The sequence below is a fragment of the Vicugna pacos genome, chromosome 5 (assembly GCF_048564905.1).
Source record: "Vicugna pacos chromosome 5, VicPac4, whole genome shotgun sequence".
Taxonomy (NCBI): Eukaryota; Metazoa; Chordata; class Mammalia; order Artiodactyla; family Camelidae; genus Vicugna; species Vicugna pacos.
Window position 1 is genome coordinate 59,037,209 of NC_132991.1, and position 24,908 is coordinate 59,062,116.

General features: G+C 38.8%; 1 protein-coding gene across 12 annotated transcripts in view; it reads left to right on the top strand.

The window, feature by feature from the left end:
• The window catches only part of FN1 (fibronectin 1), a 64,907-nt gene that overhangs the window by 15,896 nt on the left and 24,103 nt on the right, over nucleotides 1–24,908 (top strand). For 6 of the 12 annotated variants that reach the window (XM_006209969.4, XM_015244170.3, XM_015244173.3 and 3 more), the window contains exons 13-26: nucleotides 4,291–4,412; nucleotides 6,703–6,883; nucleotides 7,074–7,250; nucleotides 8,066–8,194; nucleotides 8,297–8,386; nucleotides 9,176–9,370; nucleotides 10,274–10,546; nucleotides 11,856–12,122; nucleotides 15,503–15,597; nucleotides 17,584–17,752; nucleotides 18,215–18,301; nucleotides 20,416–20,607; nucleotides 21,861–22,133; nucleotides 23,258–23,440. In XM_006209969.4, the coding sequence (XP_006210031.1) occupies nucleotides 4,291–4,412; nucleotides 6,703–6,883; nucleotides 7,074–7,250; nucleotides 8,066–8,194; nucleotides 8,297–8,386; nucleotides 9,176–9,370; nucleotides 10,274–10,546; nucleotides 11,856–12,122; nucleotides 15,503–15,597; nucleotides 17,584–17,752; nucleotides 18,215–18,301; nucleotides 20,416–20,607; nucleotides 21,861–22,133; nucleotides 23,258–23,440 (2,433 nt within the window). The remainder of the gene's footprint in view (nucleotides 1–4,290; nucleotides 4,413–6,702; nucleotides 6,884–7,073; nucleotides 7,251–8,065; nucleotides 8,195–8,296; nucleotides 8,387–9,175; nucleotides 9,371–10,273; nucleotides 10,547–11,855; nucleotides 12,123–15,502; nucleotides 15,598–17,583; nucleotides 17,753–18,214; nucleotides 18,302–20,415; nucleotides 20,608–21,860; nucleotides 22,134–23,257; nucleotides 23,441–24,908) is intronic. The other 6 variants (XM_006209970.4, XM_006209971.4, XM_006209977.4 and 3 more) reach the window with 1 other exon arrangement.

Consider the following 24,908-nt stretch of genomic DNA (forward strand, 5'->3'; position numbering starts at 1 on the left):
AATGATTTACCTTTCCCCCCAAATCAAGTAAAAGGAGTGGAAGGCTGTGAAAATGTCACTGTATGTAAATTTGTTTCTTAACATAGTAGAACATTCCAGGAGGTGAAAGCACTGTCTAATTTGCTGTCTCATCTGTACACAGAAATAGAAACCATGAGCTGAGCTATGCTGGGAGTAGAGGTCGGGGTTTTATGTTATGATTCTTGCCAGAGAAGTTGCATAGAGAAATTGCATGAAATACAGCATAGGGTATATGTTCATTCAGCATTTCATCCAGGCCCTCTTTTGTCAAAATGTTCATTTGTTTGATCAACTGGAGTCTGGAACAAAGTATCCTGGGTCAAGAATTGAGTAACTTGGTTAGTTCTCTGCCCATGCAGTTCAAATACTCGAAAATGTTCGTTGATGGATTTTTTCAGGTCACAGGACAAAATGCGTATCTGCAGGTATTATTAATTCATTTTAGAAAAACAATTTTTAATTTAATTTTTGCTGAGTGATTAATTACAATAAGATGAGTTGAATTAAGCAACTCTAATTTTTAGGCATTCATTATTTGAGTAGTTACTGAGTTACATTTAGAAACAAAAAGAGAGATCTTCAGGGCACCAGATTCTGCCTAAGACAGAAATCAAGATGAGGTTGGACCCCCCCATAAGGTGATAAGAGATTCACTGTCACAGGGAGTGAGATATGGAACAACTTGGCCAAAGGCAGTAAATCCCAGCTCTATACATGCTGCTAAAGAGCTACAAGTCAAGCTTCATTCATTATTTCCTCACCTGAAAAATGGGGAGATTGTAGCTGATTACCTTTCAAGTTCTTTCCAACACTAACAATCTAACAATCTGTGATCCTAAATACCAACCACCCAGATCTACCCTTTCTGAACTTTGACGAAACCCTCCCCTCCCCAACTCTCAGTCACTGTCCCAGCTGCAGAAGATGACGTGGCTTTAACAGACTCACAGGGCAGACTGACCTGGCTTTTCAATTGTATTGCCTGGTAGATTTGAGCATAGGAATCACTTAAAGCCTTTTTCTTTTTAATTTAATAGTTTAAAAAAATCTGATTGTAGAATTATTGTAAATTCAGGAAGTGTATAATTGAGTCTTTTTTTTCTTTAATGATGCAACCAAAGGATAGAAACTCCTAAAGAAATGCCCTTTGGTGTCTGTGTTTGTGGTTGTGATTGGTGTGGTGTAGCAACCTGCTGAAAAGTGATTTACATCTCAATGATTGAGAGAGAACCTCTTTTACTCTCTCTTAATGTAAGCCTGTTCTTGTAGCTGCTTGCTGGGAACATTTAGGTGAGATGCAATCTAGATGGGAGGGAATCCTTCTGTGTTGGAGTTTCATGTGTGTTGACCTTGTTCCCACTCTTTAAAAAGGGTAACAGTGGGGCCCATTGAGCACAGAGGAGATTGAGGGGAGGGGAGATTGACCTCAGTGCACTGTCTGGTGCTCATCTGTATGTTTGGTTTGTTCAGTGGTTCTTGCCTCGTCTGTGGGACTTTGAGAGTGTGAGAGGAACAGGGGAACAGCACATTAGCGATAGCCTTGTCCTGTTTGTTCCTCCAACAGTGGACTTGGTGGAGTTGTTCAAACTAACAGAAGATAAGAGGCATTGGGTTTGTCAATAAACAACTGGGAAAGCACAGATCTCAGCGAACTATCATAGAGAAAAAAGGACTGAGTCGCAAACTCATCAATGTTTAACTTCTCCAGGGTCACCGTTACTGGAAATTATTCATTTGGGCCTTCTTTCAGACTGATTTTAAAAGTATACACATGGTATCATGTCTTTTCTTAACTATTTGATTGTTGGTCTGATCATATTGAATAGGAGAGGGAGTAAAGTTTTCATAGTGGGGAGTCATTGCTCAGTTAGGTTAATTTTTAAAGTTTTACCAACTCACCAATATCAAAAGGATTATCAAGATTTTAAACCTAAATAATGTAAATGGGGTCCAAATTTTCATATTTCCTGTCTTCAAATCAACAAGTAGAAAAAGCAGAGTAGAGTGAGGGCTGGAATTTAATTGACTTTACAGGTAATGGACACAGTCTCTTTATTTTCTTGACTAAAGTGTGCTAAATGCATGACACCCCATTGCTGTTAGGGCAGTTCCCTTACAGGTGAGCTATGGCAGAAACCCAAGATTGAAAACACAGGATTTCAAACCAGCACTTGAAATTTTAGAAAGAAAAAAACTTCCATAGTTTTGCTCCATCACTGAAAAAAATATTGAGTTGCCTTTTTCTTGTTCCTCCTTTCTCCTTAACTATCTTTGTACTGTGGACACAGCAGCATGATTGAGCTTAACGGTGGGCTGGAAAGGTCATTGGTGTTACTTTTCTAAAACTTAATAGACATTTAAACATCATAAAAGGTTTTAAATTAAGGATTATTTTTTAAAAGCAGCTTTCAATTCACAGCAAAATTAAAACAAAAGTTTCTCATGTTTCTCCTACCCCCACACAAGCACAACCTCCCCTGATTCAGCATCCCTCCCAGAGTGGTACATGTGTTACAGTCAATGAACCTACATTGACACATTATCACCGATGCCTATGGTGCACATTAGGGATGGCTGTGGGTGTTGTATGTTCTGAGGCATCATAAACTTTTCCCCCTCAAATCATGGTTGCCAACCTAAACAAAATACATATCAGGTGTTTCTTTACAGGAGAAAATTATGGTAGGATTTCCTTAAAGGATCAATATTTACACAACCTTATGCCAATTATTGTAAGTAATTTAAGGACATGCTATTCCTATGTTTACTGATATATATGGAAGTACTTTAAATAATCACATCTCTAAAATTCTGCTTCAATGTTTGTTTTTAAAAAACGTATTTACATTTGTAAGGGGTGATTCAAAGAGGGACATGGAATTAACTTCTGCCAATTGATTAAAACAAACACCCTGCCATGTTTTATGAACTAGACACCACTTTAGAATTAAAAATTGAGAATTTTGTGTACAAATCTTAGTTTTCATACAGCTTACAAATTTGTGCGTTAGATGAAATTAAGATTCAAAGAATATTTGTTAGTCTTCAGCCAACTTGGGATTGTTCTTAGTGTGGAAGTGAATATATTATTCTAGAACTTTTGAGTTTATACAGATATGCAAGTTGTATACTTGTTCCGCTAGAAAACTTTGTTTCAAAGATAATTTAAGAGCAAAAATAATAATTAAGTTTGAAAATCATTTTTTTATAAGACTTACAGAAAAATCTGTTAGTAATCTGGTGAAGTGCTTTATTAAATGTGCACAGATTTGCTCTGTTTCACAGAGTGGCAGTTAGAAATCCTTGGAAAGGTTATTACAAGGAACATTATTTTATTTCTAATAAGTTGAACATTGACATCATAAAAAACCAGCAGTGTTTAGGAAAAAGATAGTGTTCTGTTCTGCAAGCATAAATTTTCCATCTATTTCATTATTATCAATAATAATGAAATTGATTCCACTTCTTTCTTTGCCTTTCTTTTAAAAAAAAAAGAACCAAAACCATACTTTAAATTTTGTTGGTAATAGTTATACACAATAAGATGTGTAAATATTGAATTTAGTATACACTTCAAAATGTCATTTCATTGGTCACTACTTTTGAAAAAATATAAGTGTGATCTGTTAATAATTTGACCAATCAATGGAATGATCATAAACTTCTTGAATAAAAATAAAAATAAAACTTCTTTTCCAAACTGATAGAATGCCTAGACTGATAGGAAGAGAAATAAAACTGAGTCTTTAATTATTACCTTTGTCTGTTTGTCTAAGACTCTACCCCATTTAGAAATGTGTTTGTTTTACATCATGTCATATGGCCTTTGGAATGTTTTTTCTTTCTTAGATGGTAGATTTGTTCTTGATGAAGTTTCCACAAACTAGAATTTCCTTCAAAGAAGTTTAATATAATAAGTAAATGAAGTTTGATTTCTATATTACATTATTTGTGTTAGGTTGGGTCCACAATTTTCTCACAATTCTTACTTTGAAAATGGAGAAGAAATCAAACTAGGTGGCATTTAAAAATGATTTTATTTGCTTATAAACAAGTTCTATAGGTTCCTCATGTATCTCAGCTGAAAAAGGATTTGTTGCATTGATTTCCAATGTCAATATGTAAAACCTTATTCTCAGATAATTTTTATTGTGCTCCCATTTACCGATAAGCAAAACTGTCTTTAATAATGCCATCCCTGTGAACTAAACTTTAAGCTGAAGTGAGGTAGTACTCAAGGTAACCAGATCTCACATTGTTCATTTTCAGGCACAACTGGTCCTGTCCAAGTAATCATCACTGAGACCCCCAGCCATCCCAACTCTCACCCCATCCAATGGAATGCCCCGGAACCGTCTCACATTTCCAAGTACATTCTCAGATGGAAACCTGTGAGTATCCTGCTCAGAAACCTTGGACATGGAGGCTTCTGAAATTAACAGATGCTGAGAAGTTGTTTTCAGCTTTTGAGCCAACAGATCTGATTAACTATTCACATGGCTTTTAGTGACCAAAAATTATGCAGTCAATCTAACTGACATATCGATTTAGCTTTTTTGGATTTTGGAAGAATTTAACTCTTTGTGTTAGAAAGAGCTTTGCAAGGACTTAGAAATGATAATGCTCACAATTACTTTTTCTCAGTATGGGAAGAGAATCTAAAGTTTCGCATATCTTGCAACTCCATCAAAGGGAAAAAAAAATTACTGGCGTAATTTCTATGTTTTGAGAGACAAAGTAGCTAAATTAATATCTTTTTTGAATCATTTTTTCAGTGATCATTTCTTAAAACCTTATTTTCAGATGAGATTGGGAGCATTCAGGGGTATGGCTGTAGACTTAACTATCTTCAGTCCCTTGAAGTTATTTAGAAAGAAAGGAAGGAAATGATGAGAGGGAGGTATAGATGAGGGATTGGTGGTGTATTTAATGAATGACCTTGTGATTTTCTAATAATCATCTAGAAATTGAAGAAACCATGCTAAGAAGGATATTGGTCACTTAAGCTTTAGTTTCTCTTTCCCTCCCATATCTGCCCTGCTATTTCTCCAAAATGCGTGACTCATAATTTGAGAAACACTATTTTAAACACAGGAGAAAAACGCCCATTTTTAATTTCAGCTATTGGTTTCCAGCAATTTAAAGCAAAGCAAAACAAAACATTTGACCAACTTAGGCAGTTGTATTAAATTTTTCTGGAAAAATTCAAGCTGTTGAAATCATTCTTTTTCTTTTTTCACCCCCTTCATTAATGTCCTCAGTATACGGAGAAGCCATTTGCAGAACTTTGTGTGTAATGATGTTGATCAGTGGAATCAAAATATTTGCCCCTCCAACACCTTGTCTCTCATCTTTTATCTTGTCACCAACTTTATTTACTTTAAACTTAACTCTGAAGTATAATGTGAGGCCACTGTAATAAGGAGCAATTACAGATAGGTATAAAATATTTATTAAATTAGGAAGTCTTCAAAGAGTGGAGTGATTAACTTCTTTGAGATTTTTAACAATTCCAGGTTTTTCCTTAATGTATGTCACCTGAGAATTTATTTTTGAGTATATTCTTCTGATAGGTAACCAAGGAAATTCCCACTGAATGAAAGTTTTTATGTTTTTTGGGTTTTCTTTTTTTCCCTAAGTCTGAGCTAATTACAATGACTGATTTTATTTTTTTCCACAGTGTATTTAAATTTAAAGAGTACTGGAATCTCTTCCATTTACTCCCAAAATATAAATGGGCACTTGAGTATTTGAATTATTGAGGAACTGGTTGATTGGATAATTTAAAAAAAATCACTGGGCATTAAAAATGTATTTTGACTTTTATTAGTTTAGAATATTTATACTTAAAAGGATCTCATCTTGTTTGAAGTAAGGATGCTTCTTTTCCACACATTTTATTGCAGTGAGTTTTGTGATTCATGGTATATTAATGAAGTTGGACAGGATGTGAAAATATAAACTGGGAAACAAAGATTAAATAAACTGAAATCATACTCTTCTGCAGTCTTGCCCAAAGTTGGCTAACCACTTTTGATGGGATAGTTCATGTCCAAGAATGAGTCACAAAACCAGAGCAGTTAAACCTTGTATGTCATGGCCCCAAGAACTGAGTCACAAGGGAATATTATGCCTTTGACTGTCGGCAAGAAACTTGAATTGTATCCCACCAAGTGATACAACATACGGTCTTTTCCCATTTCAGAGATGACTATATCTCTGTTCATTGCAGAGTTTAAAAAATAGGGAAACACAAAACTTGGCTTCATCATATTGTGTTGCTGGTATTAATTAAACTAGCAAAAACGAAGGTGCCCAGGGCCTCCGACAGTGTAACCTTGGGCTTGTCACATAATTCTGTTTCTGCATCTATAAAATCAGGGTGATAAGATCCTTAACCTGGAGGATGGGGAGATGGAAGATTAAATGTGAAAATGCCAGTAAAACAGCACAGAGCATGGTACGTTGTAAGCTATCAGTAAATATTAGGTTTAATAATCATCATTAGTAATGTTAACAAATTTTGCTACAGGTTCCTATTCTGATTATCATTTTCCATGATTTTTCTCCAAAATGGAGCTGCATAGGCCCCTCATTCTTCAAATACTCCACCTCATCTCTGAATGTTCATCTTTGTGAGTATGCGTGTGATTTTTTTTTTCTTTTTACTTATATTTTTAGAAAAACTCTCCAGGCCGTTGGAAGGAAGCCACGATTCCGGGCCACTTAAACTCATACACCATCAAAGGCCTGCGGCCAGGTGTGATCTACGAGGGCCAGCTCATCAGTGTCCAGCACTATGGCCACAGAGAGCTGACACGCTTCGACTTCACCACCACCAGCACCAGCTCAGCGGTGACCAGTACGTCCCCCAGCCGTCCCCGCATCCCGGACTGCTTGCCTCAGAGCTGGGCTCCCCAAGGAAGCGTTTTCCTTCTCAACTCATAGTCCTCCATGGACCCATGATTTTTTTAAAATGATGTTCTAGAGATAGCAGTAGTACATTTTCTCGATGCCTGAAGGCTGTCTGTCCCCTTTCTGTGACTCTCTAGGCAACACGGTGACTGGAGAGACAACACCCTTGTCTCCTGTGGTGGCCACTTCTGAATCGGTGACTGAAATCACAGCCAGCAGCTTTGTGGTCTCCTGGGTCTCAGCTTCTGACACTGTGTCCGGATTCCTGGTGGAGTATGAGCTGAGTGAGGAGGGAGACGAGCCACAGTACCTGGGTGAGCTCCACGTGCTGTCAGGACAAGCTGCTGGGGACCCCTGCGTGGGGCTGGCCCTGGGGGACATCCATGCAGGCGGCCCGGGAAGTTTGGAACTAGTTGACAGCTCAGACTGGACAAACGATCCTCCAATGTGAGGACAGAAAACAACTGACCCTTTTTAGCACCGAGCTGGGTTTTTCCTCAGCCACGCTTGCTTTCCTGGTCCCTGGTTGGAGCTGCGTTATGCGTTTGCCCAGGCTCAGGTCCATACAACAAAAGTGTTTTCTTCTTGGAAGCAATCGCCAGCAGGAGGACTGTGGTGGAAAAATGTTAGCTTTGGGGGAGGCACAGTACTCTCATTCATGCTTTTCAAATTCTCATGTTTAGGGGCCTTTTAAAAACTTTATTGTGGAGTAATATACATACTGAAAAGTGCACAGATAATAAACGTAGAGCTCAGTGAATTTTTATAAAGTGAACACGCCCACATGATCAGGACCCAGATCAAGAAAAAGAACAGCCTTCCTACCCGCCTCCCCACCCTCCCCCACCCATAACCACTGACTTCTAACTACAGAGAGCTGTATTTACAAATCTGGGGGTGGATTAAAATTATACATCTTTAGAGAAAAAATTTGGGAAAAGGCGGAAAAAGGAAAAATTATCTCATAGTGCATTGATGATTATTGATGCTCAACTAGTACAGCTCCTTCTGGTCTCTCCCTGCTCCCCCACCATGAATATCTAGTTTTTAAAATATCATTCTCAGAGGCTGTGGAGTCATTCGAGGGATTGGTACGCTCTGATAGTAACCTTTCCCTATTATTTTAAAGATCTTCCCAGCACAGCCACTTCTGTGAACATTCCTGACTTGCTTCCCGGCCGCAAGTACATTGTGAATGTCTACCAGATATCCGAGGAAGGAGAGCAGAGTTTGATCCTGTCTACTTCACAGACAACAGGTACACGTGTGCTGTGTGGGCTGAAAGACTCTTTTTTCTGTAAAACAGACTTGTAGCAATATTTCCTGTTTTTCTCACGTCTTTTTTTCTTTCTTTTGTTAGCACCTGATGCTCCTCCTGACCCTACCGTGGACCAAGTTAATGACACCTCGATTGTCATTAGCTGGCGCAGACCCCAGGCACCCATCACAGGTCAGCTTAGCTGCCTCCTCTTGGCTCTTGTGTTCATGTTGATGTAGTAAAAGTTCAGGGAGCAGATTCTGATCTGTGGGCAAGCAAATCACTGAAATCTCCTTTATAATTACTACATCAGGGTAGAGGTGTGTGTGTGTGTGTGTGTGTGTGGAATGCTAAGTCTTTACAGCCCGACTTCCTCAGGGATCATTTCCCCTTGAATCTGTTTTTCGACCTCTTTCATACACATGAAACAAACACACACAGTCGCACACACAAACCTCTCAAGCCGGCTCTCTGACTTATTACACCACCAGGCATTGCTGTGGTACAAGAGGAAGGATTTTTCTGAAAACCTCACTCTAAGATTTATTCTTGAAGAGGCAGCCAAGTTGCCTTCTTAGCTCGTTAGGTGATTCAGCTGTCTCTGAAGTTCCTAAAAGACACAGACAGACGTGCTAGACAGCTCTGTGCTCAGAGTGGTTGATTAATTGCTTCCATCGTCCAGAGCTCAAAGACAAGAAATCGGCTTAATACCAATCTTCTCACCTCCTGGCTTCTCTAATAGACATTTATTAAGGATCTTGGGTTTTCAAGGGTGATATTTATTATTAAAAAGTTTTGCATGACTGTTCTTATTTTATCTGAACAGCCCTTATAAGAAGTAGCAATATTGAAAGAGTCAAAAAGAAACACTCATTCTTAACTAGTCCAGCAAGATGCTAAGGGCTATTAGAAAAGGGGGATTTATGCCTTTTGAAACCTCTGTTTCATCAGCGTATCTTACTTTTTTCCCTGAATCCACAGGATACAGAATCGTCTATTCCCCATCCATAGAAGGCAGTAGTACCGAACTCAACCTTCCTGAAACTGCCAACTCCGTCACTCTCAGTGACTTGCAACCTGGTGTTCAGTATAACATCACTATCTACGCTGTGGAAGAAAATCAAGAAAGTACTCCTGTTTTCATCCAACAGGAAACCACTGGCGTCCCGCGTTCAGGTAACTTGAAGACACTTCCTGTGGTGTCTTATCTCTTAAGGCTTTACAAGGTAACATCTTTAACCTCCTTTTTGCTGGAGGAACAAAACTGACTGGCTTGTGTTCATTCCATGAACCTGCTGGGGAGGACCAGACGTGTAAGAAGAGGGAATAATTGTCTCTGTGGGAGGGTGGTTTTATCTCTGTCAACAGTTCTTATATGAAAGTAGTCATAGATTAGTCTATCCCTAAACATATGCAATGTAGCTGAAATATCCTCACTGTAAAGTAACTTATCAAAGCTGGCTATTGGCCTTCCTGATTAAAAACTGACACCATAAAGTCTTCATATTTTTCCCCAGAAACCTAAGGGTCAGTTTATCTCTTGCTCTCAAGTATGATAAAATGATTTAGTAAAATAAAAACCACCACATTTTTTCCTATTGTCATAGAAAGAGCTCTTTTGGGGGGAGGTTGGTATGTTAATTTTAAACCCCTCAAAAGGACACTTCATATGTTGGAAACTCATCTGCTTGCCTACATATTTTACATAAAAGCTTCAAATGTCGTATGTAAGCCGTATGATTGAATTGTAAAAATGTAACCCTCAAAAAAGCATATTCTTTGATTAAGAGATAAAACAGCATTGTTCTGGAATGAGAGTCTCAATGAATTGCTTTATACACATCCAGGAAATTGACTTTTTAAAAATAATCCTTCACAAAGGGGAGGGTATAGCTCAGTGGTAGAGTGTGTGCTTAGCATGCATGAAGTCCTGGATTCAATCCCCAGTACCACCATTACAATTAATTAATTAATTGATTAACCTAATTACCTCCCCCTGAAAACAAACAAAGTGAGTTAAAAAAATAATAATAGTCCTTGGCAGGAATTGTGAATGACTGGTTGGCTCTTGTCTGTTAGATAAAGTCCCGCCTCCCCGGGACCTGCAGTTTGTGGAGGTGACGGACGTGAAGATCACCATCATGTGGACGCCTCCCGAGAGCCCGGTGACCGGTTACCGCGTGGACGTGATCCCCGTCAACCTGCCTGGGGAGCATGGCCAGAGGCTGCCCATCAGCAGGAACACCTTTGTGGAAGTCACCGGGCTGTCCCCCGGGGTCACCTACCTCTTCAAAGTCTTTGCGTTGCACCACGGGAGGGAGAGCAAGCCTCTGACGGCACAGCAGACGACCAGTACGTCCTGCTGCAGACTTCACCTCCACCCCACACTCCCCACCCTCACTTCCGTCCTGTGAGGAATGGGCAGCAGGCCATTCACTCCCAGCTTCACAGTCAGAAACAGGAAAATACTCAGGGGGAAGGGGGAGTGTAGAGTAGACACCAAGTACGTTAAGCTTGAAAACAGAACTTAGACAAGCTCCATGGAGGCTAAATGATAACCCACTTCCCAAATAGCCAGAGCAGTGGCAGCAAGAGAGATCTTAAGAGAACCTAATTTTCCTTGCAAAGGGAGACATGGATTGAAAATTTGAGCACATTTTTGTGTAACTAAATATACCTAGATCAAATTTTAAATGTCATTACTTAATCCTTTTCTAGTAGAATTATTTACAAATAATAATTGCTAAAACATGTAGTGCTTATTAAAGTACCAGGTCTTCTGCTCAGTTGTTTGCAAGCATTATCTGCATGTTTAATCCTCATTCTGAGCTAACGGGGAAGACCTCATTATTATCCCTATGCTCTACATGAAGAAACTGAAGTTCATCAAACGTTCTGCGACTTGTAGGATCAGAGATCTAGGAAGTGATGGAGCTGGATCCTCATAGACCAGTGTCTTTTTGACACCAAAGCCCATGTTTCCAATTGCTATACTTGACTACCTCTTAAACCTTTCCTCCCTCTGACAAGTGTTTTAAATGATTGTAGGGAAACTGCCTGTTACCACACTCAGGAAGAAAACTCACAATTTAAGGGGTTGTTTCTGATAGTGTAGACTCACCAGGGTCTTGCCATCAATCTGAGGTTCTGAGTATAGGTTATAATTATTGTCTCATCTGAATTATGTGAAAAGAACATTTATGTTTCCAGTAAAAGACTATTCATTGAATAAATGCAGAGAATATTGCTCTTGTTCCATGTGGAGCTGTCTTCTTGCCCTCGTCTTAGTGGGCCTATCTCTCGTAACCTGTTTGGCTCAGAGCAGAGAAGACTGTGGCTTCGCAAGTGTTTGTTTTTGGCTTTGTTTCAAATGCCATCTCTGTAATGTTAGTGTAATTTCTGAGGGTGATGGGAAAGTCATGCTGGGAAAATTAGAATTTCCACAGGATCAAAGTCAAAGAAAAATGTTGAGCAGTTTCTCATGACTGACACAGACATTTGCAAATTTCTCTCTAGCAGTCAGTCTCTTCATGGCTCAGTATTTCCAAGGTTTTGATCGCTCCTTAGTTTCAATCTTGAGAAGAAAGCAGTTAGAAAATTCAGTCAAGCTTTAGGGTTTCAGTATAATTACTAAGGCTCAACTATTTCTTGAATTTTCTAGAATTGGATGCTCCCACCAACCTCCGGTTTGTCAATGAGACTGACTCCACCGTCATAGTGACCTGGACTCCACCTCATGCCCGGATAGCTGGGTACCGACTGACCGTGGGCCTGACCCGGGGAGGCCAGCCCAAGCAGTACAACGTGGGGCCCTCGGCCTCACAGTACCCCCTCAGGAACCTGCAGCCTGGCTCTGAGTATGCGGCAACCCTCGTGGCTGTGAAAGGCAACCAGCAGAGCCCCAGGGCCACTGGGGTCTTCACCACTCGTGAGTCAAAATTTAACTGTCTTTTCTTAATGATGGCCACAAGTTTTTACCTCTTACCTCCTGGACCAGCACTTTGAGTAACATGGTTTAAAACACCCAGTTATTTGCAAATTGAAGGCTACTGTATTCAGTGAATTTACCAAATACTAGTTAAGGCAAGGAAAAAATCAGCCCCTACGTCTACATCCTAATCCTTTGGGTATCAAATGAGAGCAGTAAAAACGTGGAACAAAAACATCTACCAGCTGAACAGAAACCAACAGGACAAGAAGCTGAGGAAATGATTTCTTTACAAGTGTTGACAGTGGATTAAAGTACTTCTGCAGAACAGACTAGCTGGGTTTTTTTTTTTTTTAATCTTAAAGTACTCTTGAAATTCCACAGAAGGAAAAATACTGACAGTAATTTTTTGTCATTTCTGTTCTTTTGCTCAACATTGTACAGGAGGTAGCCTTAAATCTCTTACATATCTACATCACAATAGAAGACTGTATTCATAAATTGAATTCTATTAAATGTATCCTCATTTACATTACAAAGAATTATGAGACCCGTAATTTCTAGATAAGCATTAATTGTTATTTTTAACTTGACGTTTTGAATTAGAGAAGGACCTTACATGACACTTTGTCAGCATATATTGCAACTGTGAACTAGCTTGCAATTTCCTAAAAGCTTTCAACGAATCTCACTCTCTGGCTAATTTTAAAAATCAGTGTTAATTCAAAAAGTGACTGTAAATTTAGTTTGTAAATTGCTATGGGATTCATAAGTCACCAAAATTTTATTTCCATTTAAATTTGGTGTATAAAGTCTGGCTAGTTTTTCTCCCTAAGTAACTGCTAATCATAAGCAAGTAAAATCTGCTTTTTATCTGTAAGTTAACCTTTAAATTTTGCTCTTTTACATTACATGTTTCAAGTACTTTTGGAGACTGATATATTGGGCATGTTATTTTATTGTCTGCACCATACATTTATAAAAATACAATTATATGTGAATTAACTGATGGAACTGATTTTATTAGATAAAGGGGAACAAGGAGCCTTGCACAGAGTATACTTTCAAAAAACATTTGTTGAATAGATGATTGCAGAGCAGCTCAACCAAGCTTAGATTTAAATAAACCGTCTTAAGCAGGGAGTTCTACAGCTTCATTTGAGCTTCATGTATTCTCTGAGGCCATAAACATCAGCAGGGCTTGTGTATCTTTGAAGTTGCTTTAAGTTTCTGCAGCTTTTTCCTGTTACCAAGCTGAATTCTGGGAATAACTTTTCTGGGTTTTAAAACTTCTGCTAAATTCTTACAGGTATATGACAGCAGGTTTGGGGGAGCTGTTCCTGGGGGAAATTCAGCTTACTCCTTTATAAATAGGGCAGTTTTTGTTCTGTTTTTGTTTTTTGTTTTTTTGAACATCCAGGCTGTCCTTCACCTAACAAGACTGCCAGAATCCATAGCTCATACTTACAGTCACTCCCTCTGTTTGACATCAATCTGTGGGTTTGTGATTTGGAGATTTTTCTGTAATGGCCTTCCGAGGCAGAGAGCATCATCTTAAACTTCGGAAGATTCTAGCTGGCTGGCTCAAGCCATAGAAAAGACCCAATCTTAAAGCCCAACACAGTTGAGGAGAATGTAATTTGTGGGAAAAAAAACAAAAACAAAAACAAAAAACTGTGGCTTTTGCAGATGTTCAGTGAAAGAAGCTGACTGCTCTCTGAACTGTTTCTTGTGGCCCTTAACATGGTCACCCAGCACTGTCCATGGCATTTTAGCAACGTCAGTGGCAGCCAAGTGGTGTATGATTTCGGAGACTCTTGGACAGCATCACAGGTCACCTATCCCAATTGCCCTGAAAACACCATCAAAATCATTATATACTTAGGAACTGCCTCTCTCAACCAGTAGAATGTCAGTCCAGCCATTAGAGCAGTCATCACAAAGTGGCCCCCACACAGAGTTAATTTTTTCAAACAACAGTATTTTTTAAATAATTTTTAGAAATTGCATGTGAAAATCCAGCCTGAAAAACAATGGAAGAATTGTGATGGTGGGGCTGAAACAATTGACTGGAGCTCTGGAGGATGAGTCTTTGTCTCACCAGCCATGCATAATTTAGCATAAATGCGTCTACTAGGTTTTTAACCAGTGGACACAGAATTTGGTTGGGACATAAAAAGGAAGGGATTGAAGGCACAAACTATGACCAAGGCCATCCACACACTTGAAAGCCTTACATTTGACTAACCAACACAAATGTCTTGGCTTCTAAGTCCTCACCTTTCCCATAGCAGCCAGTTATCAAAATGCTTGTAATCCTTACTGCAAGATTTAGTTGTTCAACCAATTACAGTTTAGAGATTCTGAATGTCTGTTAAGATTTGTAAGACTGTTGACAATCTCTCTTTCAACTTTGTGTTCACATGCTCTTTTTCTTCCCTTTTTATTGTATTTTTAAAGTACTGTTTTCACTGAGAAATAACAGTGATGTCAGGATGCTAGGAGACTCAAGATAAACTTTTATTATCATTCCTAATTCCAGTGGCAGAATACTAAATTTCTGCAATGTGATTATTCGAATCACACATTTAAGGAAAGAATCTTTAGAATGTCTAAGTGCTTCCATGATGACAGATTTTGTTTACCTTTCCTATGGCACCTTTTTTGCAACCAAAAATAATTGGCCATCATTATGGAAGGAATCAGCAGAAAGCTATTTGTAAGATAATCATCTATAATTTAACATTGTTCTCAAAATAATGATTAAGAAGTAGAGTGATAATCAGTTTGTGGTGACCAGTTTTACATTTACATGGGATTCTGTACTGACAATATAGGCAAAGCTATTGACATCAAACTCAAGTCCCAAACATGATGAAAGACACAAATTCTAGAATCCAAGGAGTTGAAAGGATCCTCTGAGATCATCCAGCCCCCTTGTCACTCAAATTTCATTCACACGCCGACAACGTTGGTATTACAGAAATGCAGACTACCTAACCCCATGTGGACCTGCAGAATCGAAATCTGCATTTTAAGAGGGGAGGGTATAGCTCGAGTCGTAGAGCACATGCTTAGCATGCACAAGGTCCTGGGTTCAATCCCCAGTACCTTCTCTATAAATAAATGAATAAAACTTAATTACCCCTCCTACCCCACCAAAAAAATCTCAGAATCTGCATTTTAGCCAGATCTCAGATGATCTGTATGGCATGGGAAAGATTGAGAAGCCCTGCCCTACTCCAGATTTTCATATATGTTACCTTCTGGATCCATTAGCGACTAAACTGCTGTTCTTGATAAAAGTATTTGTTATCTACTTTCTGTACCATCATCTGTGATTCCGAGGTTTGAACACGTGCCTTGATTCCATTTCACAGTGCAGCCCCTGGGCTCCATTCCACCTTACAACACAGAGGTGACAGAGACCACAATTGTGATTACATGGACGCCTGCTCCAAGGATCGGTTTTAAGGTAAATTGCAGATGTTCCTTATCTCTTGTGACACAGCCCTGAGGTACCCTCATGCTTCTGGATGTGGTTGAAATAGGATGTTCAGGAGTCAGGAGATTTGGGTTGTATCCTGCTTCTGTGTGTACCTCCCTGACCACATTGTCAAGGCATCACAACACGTCCACCTCCCTGAGTTGCTGAAAGGATGGACTGGGGCAGGTGCTTTGCAAAGAAGAAAACGTTAGTCCCGAACTGTTTGTTATTGTTATCTTATTTTCTCTATTCTTTCCCCCAGGGAACTACATTTAAAAATATATAGGGAAACTCTATTTGTTGTGTTGTTCTAAACAGATATCAACAAGTTCACGAAAACCAATTTAAGGAGACCAATTAAACTCAGAGTCATTTAAAAATCACATTTCATCCAGTCAATTTCATCTCAACTTCTTCAAAGCCCCTTGGGTGAATCGCTTAATGGAAGTTAAGATTAAGGTCTTCCCTCTAGATAATCTGGATTCATTCTTTAAAGTAATGGTACTAGGGAAGTGATGAATACAAATGAATGTGTTTAAAAAATGAATTCCTTTCTCTGGCACTTAGAATGTGGGGAGAGAAATTTTTTTAACATTTTTTATTGATTTATAATCATTTTACAATGTTGTGTCAAATTGCAGTGTTCAGCACAATTTTTCAGTCATTCATGGACATATACACACTCATTGTCACATTTTTTTCTCTGTGATTTATCATAATATTTTGTGTATATTTCCCTGTGCTATACAGTGTAATCTTGTTTATCTGTTCTACAATTTTGAAATCCCAGTCTATCCCTTCCCACCCTCTACCCCCCTGGTAACCACAAGTCTGTATTCTCGGTCCATGAGTCTTTAGATTCCACACATGAGCGATCTCATATGGTATTTTTCTTTCTCTTTCTGGCTTACTTCACTTAGAATGACATTCTCCAGGAGCATCCATGTTGCTGCAAATGGCGTTATGTTGTCGGTTTTTATGGCTGAGGAGTATTCCATTGTATAAATATACCACCTCTTCTTTATCCAGTCACCTATTGATGGACATTTAGGCTGTTTCCATGTTTTGGCTATTGTAAATAGTGCTGCTATGAACATTGGAGTGCAGGTGTCATCCTGAAGTAGATTTCCTTCTGGATACGAGAAATATTTATTATAATTGAAAATCAAGACTAAATCCTCATGGTTGCTTGTTAAAAAAAAATACATCAAAAACCACTTCTTTTGAAAAATATGCAAATGGCATATTGATGATTATGCTACTTAAATATAGAGAAACTCTTTTTGAAGATTGTCAGTATACCTTTTAAATTTCCCTTAATAGTGTCATTCTTTCAGAAGCCTTATAACATACTAAGAATGTCTAGAGTTGAACGATGTTTGATGCACAGTATTACCTAGGTTTTTGAAATAAAATACTAAGAGGACTGAAAGTTCTGGGCACATTGCTTTTAATTCTTCTTTTGTAACATATCCTGCAGTTGAAGCAATGAACATACTTCTTCAGAAGGAGTGTTTTTGAAGCACAGTGTTTCAGGGGCTGGTACCTTTAAGCTGAGTTTCAGTAACTCATTAAAGAGAGAACTAGAGGATTTCTTCCAGGAAAAAGAAAATAATAAATGAACTGCCATGTGGCCCAAGGTTCCTATGTACTTCTAGTTTGTATCAGGAGGTTATTTATCAAGCAAAACAGTATGCAATGACACTTCTCTGGAACCTTCCATTACAAGCTACCTTAACTTTGTTTTGGAAGATACTTCCCCTAACTTGCACTACTCTTCCCCCACCCCCCCACCCCCGGCTCATTCCTGGGAATTTCCAGCTAAATTATTTAATAGAGCTAAAGTAAGGCCCTAACTCATCCCCAGCTGAAAGCGGAGTACAGGTCCTAAGGAGTTCACATTATGCAAGGCTTAACCACAACCTCTCAGCAGTGGCCCAGGTCTTGGTGTTTATTTTGCTTTCCTTCTTCTAGCTGGGTGTACGACCAAGCCAGGGAGGGGAAGCACCACGAGAAGTGACTTCAGACTCAGGAAGCATCGTTGTGTCTGGCCTGACACCAGGCGTGGAATACGTGTACACCATCTCAGTCCTGAGAGATGGGCAAGAGAGGGACACCCCAATCGTGAAGAAAGTGGTGACGCGTAAGAGGACTTCTTTGCCTCTTTTCTTTTCCTTTAGTTTTTAAAACTGTTCCCCTTTTAAAAAATAACTGATAGTGATATCACTTTTGACTTATAATGACACAGGGGAAAGATTCCATCCCTACTTATATTATTAGCTATTTCCAAATTTGGAGTAGCAAGTTCAACTCACGTCATCTATTCCATGGCATTGCAAGTGTTCTTTCCATGTCAAAAATATTTATGAGCTGGCAAGACAGAAACAAATTTCAACAGGGTTGCAAAACAATAAATTGGGGAAAAAAATCCTCTCAAAGAATTGCTGTACAGAATGGTTTCATAGTACAACTTCTTTATTTTTTACTAATTCTGGAAGGAACAAAGGAAGGAAGAAAAGAAGGAAGGGAGGGAGGGAAACGTTTCATAGCTCAAATACTTTGTGTTAACGTTAACTTTTAATTTTAAATTCTTTTTTCACCCTAGCACTGTCTCCACCAACGAACCTGCACCTGGAGGCAAACCCCGACACTGGAGTGCTCACCGTCTCCTGGGAGAGGAGTACCACCCCAGGTAAGCCTGAAATGTGTCAGAGGGCAAGTATACGCACTGCCTTCCCAAGACAAAGTTTAGAAACTGTATTCCTATCAGAGAATGATAGGGTCAAAAGTATAAGTACCTTGCTCTCCATAAAAAATACAGGCGTACATGAGTGTACATCAAAGAGTTAACATGTAGGGTGTTTTACTGCACGTTTGTTTAAATCACAGGAAAGACAACGAGGCAGAGTGTTATTGAGCCACAGGGAACCATGAGGGCTGAGGAAGAGCATTCTGGGAAATGTCTTTTGCTCAGTGGCATTCAAAATTGCCACGCAAATGCCAAACAAAGTTATACTATCTAATTTTCCTTTTGTGAGTTATCATAGATTCTAACTTTATTGTTCAGTACACTTAGATATTTCACAAATATTTTGTCATAAGTTGCACTACAAAAATCTAAGGGTGAATAAAGATAGAAATGACTTCCATTTTACAGAATTAGAAAACTGAGGCAGAAAAAACTGACCTACCCACAGTCACCAATTTTAAGTGTGACAGAACTGGGATTGTACTTGTGTGTTCAGACTCATTCTCACACCCATCATGTATTGGATCTTAACGGCTACTTTGTTTTACTGATACTCAGTGCTGAGAAATTTGGCTAAACAGCATTCCGTGACTATTTTTAAAGCTTTGAATAAGACTTTTATCTAAACTTTCTGTTTATACATATTAAAAAATATCTATAAAATCCTAAAATGTTTTAAGATACCTATAGCAATATTCAAGAATCATGGTGTACCAGGGCAATGTCAAGAGAAATTTTAGATATTCCTGATCTTTGTGAAAGTCTCTTTAAATGAGAAATGGTAACTAAAATAGTTAATATGGTTACATGGGGGGAATCACTAGTGAGATATCAGGATACTTATTATTGAGAAAATTCTAAATGAAACAAAAACAGAAATTCAAACTGATATTGATTATATCTGTGACTGATATACTTATTAACTAGAGGACTATATTTAGTGTATTTGTTCACTATCTCTGTTTTTATTCTGACTTTTTAAAAAAAAACAATTCTTACCTTTGCTTGGGCACAAAGCTAAGACAATTATCTCTAAATCTGATCAATATGTGTAGTCACATCCAATAAAGTGAGCTGAAAGTATCCTTTTTAATCCTGCTCTGAAGTAAAGTGATTTTGGTGACATTTTCATTATCTTTGGAAACATCATTTAAGCCAAAACGACACTATTTACAGCTAAATTACTCTACATTTGAAACTTGCAAGTTGGCAAGTTTCATGCTTGTCAGAAGCTGGATGGTTAATATTTAGTCTTAATGGATGGCCTAGCCTGTCCATCGGGATGGTCACTAGCAAGTGTAATGACCCAGACATTTATTTCCCATCCAGTTGGATTTCCTTGTATAGACCACTCTAGTGTTCACCCTGTTCCTAATGACAAAGTATACCATCATTTTCTTGCTCTTTAGTAAGTTTAACTTAAATGTACTCTTTCATTTTACTTTTAGTCTGCCCCTGTGACTCTCAGGTTATCATTGGTTTTTGTTTTTGTTTTTGTAATTTATATGTCTCTCTACTCCCCTTCAACCCCCTTACTGCCTGATTTCTGTGACTCCTGAAGACTTTAACAGTTAATATTCATTCTCTAGAATAAGTAGAGACACTTTTGTTTTTCATTGTTTCTCCTTTCCTTTCTCCCTTCCTGTGAATCCCATAGGCTTATACCTTGTAAATTAGGAGAGCCCATTCTGGGGAATGTGCCTTAAGAGTGAGAGCCTTTCCTTACCGAGCAGGTAAAATAGAATATTCTTCAGCTGCCCTACAAATGCTCCATTAAGGAAAAGCAGGGTAGAGCGGTAGAAGGAGCATGGAATTTGGAGACAGAAAAAACCTTTGGTAATCATTTTTCTTTTCCAAGATACTCTTTAAACTGAGAATGTTAATACCTGCCTCCAAGGGTTGCTATAAGCACTGAATGACAATAGGTAGAGTCTTCAGTATGTAAATGCTGGTCCTTTCCCCATTCCCCTTCTAGGATCCATCCTTGCAGATTAGTTTAATAGGCTCTGAGTTGCAAAAGTTCTGTGCAGTAACTTCCTCCTTTCTGTTTTCTCCAGACATCACTGGTTATAGAATTACCACCACACCAACAAACGGCCAGCAGGGATATTCTTTGGAAGAAGTGGTCCACGCAGATCAGAGTTCATGTACTTTTGAAAACCTGAGTCCTGGCCTGGAGTACAATGTCAGTGTTTACACAGTCAAAGATGACAAGGAAAGTGTCCCTATCTCTGATACCATCATCCCAGGTAATGGAAAAATAAGCTGTTATCCTTAGAGTGGCAGTTGCAGTAAGAGTGGGGATTAACATCTTAATCCCTGGATGGTTGAGTGTGTCAAAAATGTTTGGGATTTAATTCTGACTTCCCAACCACATGCTCCAAAACCATGAAGGTCAAAGTAACTATTTGGACAAATGCTTGCTGTTAACACTGCTTGACTGTCTGTGCTTCACTGGGATGTTCTTTGTTGCGATGGGTATGTAATGGAGTGGCAACCATGGCATTAACTCTGTCCGCTCACATGGAAATATTACTAAAACTATGTCATGTGTCTGTACTCAATATTGACAGGCGAAAAGTAATATGGTAAATGCATCCCATCAGTACATTGGTGCCTGATCTTACAGTCTCCATACGTGGGCACTGAAATAGCACTTGGTTGACATGTTCAGTTCTTCATCTTGCCATTTTGGATCATTCCTTTTTGCTGTTGAAGGAAAAACAAAGAAAGGTCACACCTTTGGGGTGTTCTTTGTTATGGACTGAATGACAACATTAAAAAGACCTATCTAGGGATAGGTTTGTTGTTTGTCCAAAATTGAATTATGACTGAATGAAAGCATTGGACATTGTGTTCTTCTTTGCACTATTTGGTAGAATGCTTTTACTAATGCTAATTGAATAACTGATTACAAATTGAACAAAATATTGGCAGTGGCCTTGGACTCAGGCCTGTCTTTCACCTGAATATGCTTTTGAATGGCACAGTTTATACCATACATTCATAATGCATTCTCATTATGGTCATGATGTTATAATGAGTTTTTGTATGGGAAACAAAGAAAAACTCATCAATCAATTTTTTTAACCCTCTTCATGCAAGCTTTCTTTTTCTACTAAAAATTTTTAGATTTTTTAAACACTACTGATACTACAGATATTATGTCTAGGTTCTAAGAATGGTTTTGACATCCAGAATAGGACTATACTTTTTAGAACCTGAGAGGTTCAAACTTTACTGTCTGGGGGATTTTCAAAAAACAAACCAAAAAAAAAAAAATCTCTAGAGGAGTATTATAACCTGTTTTATTCTCCCAGGGAAGCAAATTATTCATGATGCTTAAAAAGTCTTTTCAGATAATTTGGAACAGATTGCATATTACCATCATTGCTTTAACACCACCAATTTTACCACTAGTAATGTGATGTACACTGCTTTATTTTTTCCTCTTTTTTGCCTCTGTTTTCCTTTTGCCCTCCTTTGCTTTGTAACTCAATAGAGGTGCCCCAACTCACTGACCTAAGCCTTGTTGATATAACCGATTCAAGCATCGGCCTGAGGTGGACCCCGCTAAACTCTTCCACCATTATTGGGTACCGCATCACAGTAGTTGCGGCAGGAGAAGGTATCCCTATTTTTGAAGATTTTGTGGACTCCTCAGTAGGATACTACACAGTTACAGGGCTGGAGCCGGGCATTGACTATGACATCAGCGTTATCACTCTCATTAATGGCGGAGAGAGTGCCCCTACTACACTGACACAACAAACGGGTGAATTTTGAAAACTTCTGTGTTTGAGACATGGATGATGGTGTTGCATGCTGCCACCAGTCACTCTGGTTAAACGTGGATGTTTCAAGGGAAAAGCCAGCAATTTGTCAAAGATTAAGAGAGGGTGGATGAAGGGGTAAGGATGGAACACCTATGCTAATCGGATTGGATAAAGACACATGCAGTCGTCTTAAGTACACTTCATCAAACCACAAATAGGTATAAAGCTAGAGAAATGTAGATATCTGGTCTATCAAATACAAAATGGCAAAAGTTGCTTGAATTTGCAGACCTAGCATTTTTTTTAAACTAACATCAATACCAAATTGTATCAGGAGCACCAGTTAATAAGATTTCTGTGTACTTCCAAAATGTACCATTATACCCTCCCTTCTACTCTGATAAACTCTGCCATCCTCCTTCTTAACTGTTTAAAAAACGATTGCAATTTAGGGTAGAGTGGAAGGAGGTTGTTTTGTGGGAAGAGAAAAAGAAACTTTGGAACATTCTAAGTTTCATTGACGTGGTGAGGTCAAGGAACTCCTCTTTAACCACAGTCTGGGGACCGGCATGCAACATTATTAAAGGTTCTCTGCCCTGCATGGTAAGAAACATGCTGAGAACCAATTTGCATGAAGCCTTTTCACTTGTAAGTAGAATTCACTGAATGGAATTGTAGCCATGCCAGTAGCTGTAGTCACTCCTGTCAGGGGGAAATTTAGGACCCTCTTGTCTTTTTGTCTGTGTGCATGTGTTTCTTTGGAAAGTATCGCTCTGTTTCTCTCTGCTGTGTGGCAACTTAAGCCTCTTCAGCCTGGGATCAAATAATCACCAGTGGTATTAATAGTATACTTAAAATCAATGTCTTTGAAAGCGACTTAAAATTATTCTTTAAAATATATTGACGGCAGAAAGGTTAAAGGGGCCTAAGAGCAGTACCGGGTGTAGTGTTTCATTTTTAACCGTAGTTCACTATGATTTAGATTAGATTTAGCTTAGACTATTTGCATGATTATGACTCGTTTTCTTTATGCATGAAATCCTGGTTTTACTTCTCTAGCTCTTCTTATTTGCTTTCATTCTTAAATTATATTAACTTAGTCTTCTTTCTTATTTGAAACCAGCTGTTCCTCCTCCCACTGACCTGCGGTTTACCAATGTTGGTCCCGACACCATGCGTGTCACCTGGGCCCCACCTCCATCCATCGAACTGACCAACCTCCTGGTGCGCTACTCGCCTGTGAAAAATGAGGAGGATGTGGCAGAGCTGTCCATCTCCCCTTCAGACAACGCGGTGGTCTTAACAAGTAAGTGCTCGAGTGCACATGCCCAGTAAATGCTAAGCTAGCACATAAACAAAGAATTCTGTGTTCTCAGGTAGGAGCAACAAAGAGTAAGACAATCACAACAGAACCGCAGGCTGAATTCCAAATCTAACGTTCAGTTCTGTAAATTGTGAAAGGTATCATGTTTGCTGTTTATTTTAATATATCTTTGATATCTACAGCTTTTAAAAAGTCAAGGTGGAAAAACACCAACAGTGAAGTTCAAAGACTTTAGACAGGTTCTGCTTCCAAATAAGTATGTGCAATTAAATGTATGTGAAGAGAAATTATGTGACTAAATCTAAACATTTAGTGAGAGAAAAAAATGGGGATTGAAAATAGTGTCCCCACATCTTTTTTTCTTCTCCTTTTTTTTTTTTCTTGAAGTGTCAGCAGGTCATCTACTTGGCATTTGAAAACTTAGAAATAATGACTGGTTACTCAAGGTAGATCAGGATTCTATTTTGAAGAAAGAGCCAGAAATTTAATTTGTACTTCAAAAAGAATCTGTGAGCAGGATTTCTCGGATGGCTGAGGATTCAGAAAACAATTTTAAATTAAAATAAACAATGACAACAATTTATGGAAATTGTTTCTTTCTAGTTCCTACCCTTTTGAAACCGATATCTTTTATTAAAGAAAGAGGCTGTAGCATAGTGCTGTGTTTCACATAAATTTTGTTTCTCATTATTTTCGCCGTAATAGTTAAATGGAAGAGCAGCAAGAGTTTCTCAGTTAGGGAAAAACAGCTCACGTTTAGGTACACTACAAAATGATGGTCTGAAAACAGCCTCCATCTTTCAAACATGTTTTAGAGGATGAAATACAAACAAAGGCAATTCAGCATGACCGTAGCCTTGGATCCTCATTTTGTGGCTGAGGGAGGGAAATCCTTAGGTCTGCGTATCAGTCGGGTTGTTGTTTCTGTTCTGGAGCGTTCTAGAATCAGTCGTCACAGCGTTACCCAACACAGAAGGTCCTGCTTTAGGATCACTGCCTGCCCCACCTTAGTCACAGACCTGTCTCATGTTGTTCATAAGATCTTATTCCAGATCCTACTCTGGATCTCAAGGTTTTACTTCCCTGAGAGAAGCCATTTTTACCCTATGTTACAGATAAAGCAGCTGAGGTCGCCAGTGACTAAATAGATTGCCCCTGGCCAAGCAGGAAGGAGAGTGGAGTCCCACCTCTTAGTCCGGTGCTTTTCCAAAACTTGCAGGAGCCCCTAAAGAAGGGGAGATGGCGTAGAGGGAAACAGGGTCTCATGAGTAGGAGTTTGAAGGTTAGAAACCGTATCCTGTACCTTTTTTGGTACCTCAGTGTGAGAGAAGAGGATACCCAGAAATGTGTATTCCGTTCTTTTGAGTATTCTGTTCTTACTTTAATGGGGCAGAACCCGTCACTCCCGATGACTATAACTCTTTTCCAGTACAGAAAAACAGAACTACAA